Source organism: Parasteatoda tepidariorum, chromosome 4, assembly GCF_043381705.1.
Source record: "Parasteatoda tepidariorum isolate YZ-2023 chromosome 4, CAS_Ptep_4.0, whole genome shotgun sequence".
Classification (NCBI taxonomy): Eukaryota; Metazoa; Arthropoda; class Arachnida; order Araneae; family Theridiidae; genus Parasteatoda; species Parasteatoda tepidariorum.
In genome coordinates, this window is record NC_092207.1 from 48,292,537 (window position 1) to 48,299,687 (window position 7,151).

Consider the following 7,151-nt stretch of genomic DNA (forward strand, 5'->3'; position numbering starts at 1 on the left):
AACCCTTTTATGGCCCTTTTTGAAAGAAATTTTAAATGTGTAAAGCATTGAAAAAAGGTTAGAAAAAATACATTATTGATGTATAAACACTTTCGTGATAAAGTATTTCATTTCCTTTGGGTTTCAAATTAGGCAGAAATTTTATAATCACCTAGTATTTGTAATTTGTCAAAGCAAACACAATATTTAGCTTAATAAAAATATATACTAAAATGCAAGATGATTAACTGATGATGAGTGAATTTATTTATTTTAATCAAATGAAAATAAACTGTGTCAAAATGCATACCATTGCAGAGAAATCTTTGGATACTTTCAACTCCTTTAAGGCATATGTCTACAAATAAAGATATTATTAAGTCTTCATATAAAAAATATGACAGTGCATAAATAAAATAAATACAGATTCGTAAATACAAAAAATAAAAAATTTCATAAAAAATTTTTAAGATTTTTTTTATAAAAAAAAATTAGAAGGAAAAGCAAAAAATTTTTTGAAACATTTTAAAAGAATGGTCACATGTAATAACGATATTATTTTCTTAAATCCATAAAGGTTTTATTTTAGCTGTATTATTTGAATCAAAGATGCCAGAAAATATTTTTTTTTTAAAAACTAAATATATTAATATAATAATACAGTGAATTGTATTTGACTTGCTTAAATTTAGGTTGCTTTCAGCAACAAACTTTACATGCAGTCCTTCTTACTTCTAGGTTTTATTGAAGCATTAAAGTATTTATCCAAGAATCAAATTTATAAATATGTTCCAAAAATAGTCTGATAATGAAAACTGTTTTAAATTCCTAATACTAGTAAAGTAACATGTAATTAGTTTTTAAAACACCAAAAAATTTTACTTTGGCTAAAAAAGTACAAATGTATAAATCTATACATTACTACTTTGTCATATCATTTTAAAGAGCCACAAAGCAGTCAGCCTGAGCAAGTTTTATATTTGCATAATGCTATATAATTAATCCATAAATATTTTAAACCATATTATTTTAAAGTCTTTGCATCAATGCCCTTTCAATTTGAATTTTGTAGTAAGAAAATTTTAGGTAACCTTAAACTGGCACCTTGTGCAAGATTTTTATCCTATGTATTAGCACTTAAAATATCAATGCCAGGAATCCAGAGTAATACTGTCAAACATAACAGGGGGAAATCTGAACCCTAAACTAGTTACTTTTTGTAGGTAAACTGCACTGCCGAAGGTAGCATGTCTAGCATGGCATCACAAAGTAATGAATTTGTGAAATATTAAAGACAGGAGTCAATGTGGAAATGAGAAACGATGAGTTTGCAAAAGGTGACCAATTGGTTGATGCAGGCAGCAAAGAATAACATAAAACATAATTATTTCTACAAATTAATAACTACGTTTTTTAACTATAATTTGCTTAGTACATAATATAAGATAATATTAATATAAAATATTATTCATATTAAATAAATTGCATAGACTCAATATAAAATGTAATGCCAGAAAAGTCAGAATCAATTATAGCAAGCAATGAAAGAAAAATAGAAAATAAATTGGATAGTCTTAAAATTAGTCAGATAATAGGAAAAGGTAATTGTTCCTAAACCATTCAAATAAATAATGCAAAAAAAAATATATTAATTGGTGCCCTTGCTCATGAATTATTAGAATACATGAACAAAATTTCACATAGAGATATTGAGAGACACTTACCACAATTAGGATATGTAAATAGTTGAGCGTCTAAATTAAAACAATTTAATGACACAAGATTGCACAGCTCCTTTGGTAAAGTTTTGATTTTAGGATTATTACAAATATCCAGAGACTGAAGACATTGTATTGAGCATATAGCTAATGGAAAAGACTGCAAATTATTACCTAAATGTAAAGTCAAACAAAACATAATTAGTTTCAAAACATAAATATTAAACCATAAGTAAATTTTACTACGTTATGAGCAAATATCAATAAGTTATAAGAAATACAATTTAAAATTCATTCAAACTATTCTTCCAGAGAGCAGTATTTATACAAAGCAGCATATAACTCTAATTTAATTGATTTCATTGGTTTATGAAGTTCAATTCATTGATTGACATTCCTACAAAAACTTTGGAAGTATTTTTCTCAATTAAATTCCCACTTTGATATTACATTTTTCTTGCACAGGTAACGTATTATACTTCCTTTTGGTAGAAACTAAATCCATGATGGTCAAACTAAGTCAGACAATCAATAATAAAACGATGTAGAAAACAACTAAAATTATAACTTTAGAAAAACCAAAGCAAATAAACTTTTATTTCTAAATCACATAAAATGGGTTGATTTTATGTAGTGATGCAATACAAAGATAGTTTTCTATTTTAAAGCCCTCATGTATAGGGAATCTGAATAGCATATTATTGTAACTAAGAAAAAAACTAAGTGAGGGAGTAAAGAGTACAAAAACAAACTTTAGAATAGACATCAGTTATCAGAGGCATAGGGATCATAGAGGTTAGTATAATCAAGGTCCTACTGTATTTTTAATTATAGGCTAAAAGAAGGAGAAAAAAGGAAACATACAAAAAATAAAAAATGTGAGAAAAACAATCAAGAATACTTCAAAATACTATGCTAAGATCATACAGTCAGATAAGACGATTAAGTATTTTCGGGTATTAGTGCAAAAGCCAGTTATAATAAAAGGCCTTTGATTATTAACAATAAATGAAACACAAATCTAGTACCTTTAGATTAAAAAGTCAAAAATAAAAATATAAAAAATTAGAAATTTACAGGAAAGCAAGAAAAGAAAAGAAAACAGATGGGCAGAAACATTAGAAAAAAATAATTGACTTTTTCAATAAAGGAGATTTAAGTAATCAGTTGAAATAGTAATCAGTTACATTTAATAGTTCAACTAAACAATCAAATTATTTTCACAGTTTTTTTTAACTAAGCTAGCTAAGAAAATAAACAACTTAGTAAAACAGTCTTTTTATGTAAATTTTATAAACTTCTTTTCAATCAATAAAAAGAAAACTGTAAAGTTCACACATTTATACCCATAGAATATATAAGTACGAGAAACTAATTTAAAGAAAATTGCTTTAAATAAATATATTAATACAATAAAATATCTGAACATTCATAAAGTTAAGCAAAATATTAAGGTACTTAAAAAATGAGTGGCTATTTTTTAAGAATTTAGTATAATGAGACAATAATGGGTAGAAAAATTATATACTTTTCAAATTCAAGCTTCTCAAATTTGTCAGCTTGCCAATGGAAACAGGTAGTTTCTTCAAACGGTTTTTTTCCAAATTTAATTCCTAGATTGAAACAGGATAAAAAGTAAAAAATTTGGACATTTTCTAATAATTTAAATTTTTTTTTTACACACAAATAAAATAATTACTTGCAAGTGAGTAAGATAGCCAATCTCATCAGGTAGGGAATGCAGTTTATTGTTATGAACATTAAGAACCTAGTAGGAAAACAGGATTAATAAAACAATAATATCAATTCATCATTACACTACATATTGAAATGATGACTTAAACAGAGATCCTCTAACGATTCAGGACTTTTTGCAAATACATAATCTCGTGAAACTAGTCTAGCTGTCACTAAACATTGAGGATGTTGAACCCCAACAACAACAAAAAGATACTTACAATCAGGTCACTCAGATCTTTCAGCGAGCCACCATTTTGTAGAGAGGTTAGTTGATTAGTTTGCAACAGCAAAGCCTAAGTAAAGCATGAAATTAATTACTACATTTAAAGAGATAAAGCTGAAGGTAAAGAACATATTATATACACAGAAAAAAGGATTTAAGACAAATTCCACTGGTATTAAAGCAATTGAATGCACAAAACTATTAGTTTGCAACAGCAAAGTCTAAGTAAAGTATGAAATTAATTACTATATTCAAAGGGATAAAGCTGAAGTAAAGAACATATTGTATACACAGAAAAAAGGATTTAAGACAAATTCCACTGGTATTAAAGCAATTGAATGCACAAAACTTTTAGTTTGCAACAGCAAAGCCTAAGTAAAGCATGAAATTAATTACTACATTTAAAGAGATAAAGCTGAAGGTAAAGAACATATTATATACACAGAAAAAAGGATTTAAGACAAATTCCACTGGTATTAAAGCAATTGAATGCAGAAAACATTTTATGTTTTGTTGTTTTAATATTAAATTTTTTCATGGGGAAAAATTCCATTAATAAATAAAATACATTTAAATTGTAAATGAAAATTTGAACTGAAAAGTTTAAGACTCCGTAGCACAATGCATGTAACAAAGTTATTTAACAAATATCAATTGGATATATAAAAAAATAAAATGTAAAAAAATCTTAAAATAATGTACGTATGAAATCTCTAATTGACATATGTACCAGAGCAGCTGATGAAAATCAAATCATACCTATACAACAAAATTACAATATAATATAAAAGGTATGTATTAAAAAGTTTCAAAGTTTCTTGTCAACGAATGACATGGTACATAACTCATTCCATGAACATTATACATTATTATAACTGAACAGTAGCAGTTGTAAGTCATATTACACCTTGAGGGACACTATAAATTGTACTGAAAAAAGAACTTTCTTTTTTTTAAAAATTAGTTCAAAAATAATCTTGAAACTATTAAGATTGTATCTAAGAATGTGATAATCCTATCACTAGATCAAAAGTTATTTAAATGCTCTATTTTTAATTTTGTGCACTGTATAAACTAAAATAAATATTATAACAATATAAAATGAAAAGATTAAATTAAATTTAGCAAATAATGAAGTGATTTAAAAATAATACCTCTTTGCGAAAAACCCTGCACATAGAATATACTCCAGATGGAACCTTAGAAAAGAATAATACATTAAAAAGAATAAAAATATACCGATGAATTAATAGAAAAATAATGAACACAGTTAAAAGACTTACTTCAGATAGATTACAATCAGAAATATCAAATGTAGATTCAGGAGCTTCTTTAGCCTATAATGTTTTATGTTATTTAGTCATTTAAAAACATAAACTTTAAAAATGAGTAAAAAGTAAAGCAGTCCCGTAATAGAGCATTGTTGGCCATCTGGATCATGGAGTTTAAGGTTCCACAATTTCGTGACCAATGGCATGTTTGTGGCAATGTTGTTAGCATTGTACACAGTTTCCTTTACTTCTCAGGCAAGCTGATATTCATTGATCAGAAGTTGGGAGGGCTTCAAGCCACAACTGGGGATCAAACCCCAGTTCTTCCGAGCAACAGCTTCAATGGCTTCAGTTCCACTGAGCCATTGAAGCTCAACTAAAAAGTAAACTAAAACAAAATTCGAAATTATAGAAAATATTTGCCACACAATTAAATATAACCCTTTTAATAAGTCCATTTAAATGTTATAAAAATATTACAAAAAGAGCCGAATAGAAGAAAAGGTTCTTTGTGACATTTTAGTGATTTAGAATAAATTAGCTTAAGAGCTTAAATTTTGTTCTTTTGTTACTTCAATGAATCTCTGAGATTTTGGTAATATCTGTATATCATATTTGCTTAGCAAATGATATAAGTATCTCCAAGAACCATAATGAACTAAGAGAAATGACGGATAAAACCTGCAGAAGTTGATATCTAAGTAGGACATAAAGTAGTTTTTCAAAAAATTAAAGTTGTGTTTAATGCTGATGTCATGAAAGATTAAACCAAAATGAATGAGCTAAAAATTAAAGAAGAGTAGAATTACATTTGTTCAGGACAAGTATTATTAATTTTCATGCACAAAACTAACAGATAAACCAAAATTGGTCATAATTCTTATGGCAAAAATAGCATCATACTAAAGAGCAATATGAAACTCTTTAGTATAGGTGGAAATTATTATTTTAGTAAATTTAGTATTAGTGTTTTATAGGAGAAATTTTAAATCAATGCATGTAACTCTCCCACACTTACGAATTTAAAGCTTGGATTCATTCTAGTAAAGAAATTATTTCATCAATATGTAATAAATAATCTCAAACAAAATAAAATAATAATTCACAAAAAGTTGCTTAACCCTTAATAAATAATACATACTCATGCATTACAGAAAATTTAATGCAGTGACAATGAAATTGGATTAACCATCTCTAAATCATATTTAACTAATGATTCGTAGTTGAATAAGCAATTTTAGTTTAAAATTATCCTGATTCATATATAGCATATGATTTAACAAACTTATAATACAATTTTTGCTTTATATGTCCTTCGGATAAATTGAACATAGGTAAAACAATTTTTTTCTAATATTCAAATTTAGGATAATCTGATAACTATGAAAAAAAAGATTATAATTTTGTAATTACATAATGCAAACTTGATGCTCTAACTTAAATCTAACTAAGTAGTTTTCAGATTTACATAACATTTAAAAAAAACAAAGAATGTAAACTTTTTAATACAGTATTTTCCTTTACTAATATAAATTTAATATCAGAAATATAAATTTGGATAACTTAAATATGTTTTCCATTTTTAAACATTAATGAGCTATAGATTAACCAAACATGATAAACACAATAATAATATAGTATCTTTATGAATTTACGAACTTACGATGCACATTTTATGTTCTAGTTTTGCTTTATAATTTTCAGCTTTACCTCCATCACCCCAGAAAGGCATCTAATAAAAAGAAAAAATTTCTTTACCACTAATATAAACGAAATATCAAGTTAAAATACTTTTCATTATTATTATACAAAGAGTAAATTATATTTCGATAAAGAAATCATTAAATTGAAAATTGAGAAAAATAAGATACTGAAATTTTTATTTTGATACAACAGTTCAAAATTAATGTGAAAAAAGTGTAAAAATAAACAAGAACATCTACTATTAGGCAAAAACATTTATATAATGCATTCAATTTTTTTTTTAGATTTATAAATACAAATACAAACTTGTTTAAATAGTGAAGAGTCAAAGTAAAATATAAACAAATTAATTTGAAAGTGTTGAATAACGTATAGTATTTTTTCAAAAGAGATTAAAAATAATTTTAATCAATAAAATTTTATTAACACGCAAATGTCATTGGTTGCCCAGTTACGGAATTTCTTTTAGCAACATTTGTTTACTTACGACGTTGATTGATTGATTGATGGAGGAGT

The 7,151-nt window shown here is 25.9% G+C and overlaps 1 protein-coding gene across 6 annotated transcripts in view; it reads right to left on the reverse strand.

The window, feature by feature from the left end:
- The window catches only part of LOC107457551 (E3 ubiquitin-protein ligase LRSAM1), a 32,449-nt gene extending 25,298 nt beyond the window's left edge, over nucleotides 1-7,151 (reverse strand). The window contains exons 1-9 of one of the 6 annotated variants that reach the window (XM_043040433.2): nucleotides 6,942-7,151; nucleotides 6,595-6,663; nucleotides 4,944-4,997; nucleotides 4,815-4,859; nucleotides 3,656-3,730; nucleotides 3,397-3,465; nucleotides 3,226-3,310; nucleotides 1,704-1,871; nucleotides 290-337 (exon numbers count right to left, since the gene is read on the reverse strand). In XM_043040433.2, coding sequence (XP_042896367.1) covers nucleotides 290-337; nucleotides 1,704-1,871; nucleotides 3,226-3,310; nucleotides 3,397-3,465; nucleotides 3,656-3,730; nucleotides 4,815-4,859; nucleotides 4,944-4,997; nucleotides 6,595-6,663 — 613 coding nt within the window. In that variant the 5' untranslated portion in view covers nucleotides 6,942-7,151. The remainder of the gene's footprint in view (nucleotides 1-289; nucleotides 338-1,703; nucleotides 1,872-3,225; nucleotides 3,311-3,396; nucleotides 3,466-3,655; nucleotides 3,731-4,814; nucleotides 4,860-4,943; nucleotides 4,998-6,594; nucleotides 6,664-6,941) is intronic. The other 5 variants (XM_043040434.2, XM_071179743.1, XM_043040435.2 and 2 more) reach the window with 5 other exon arrangements.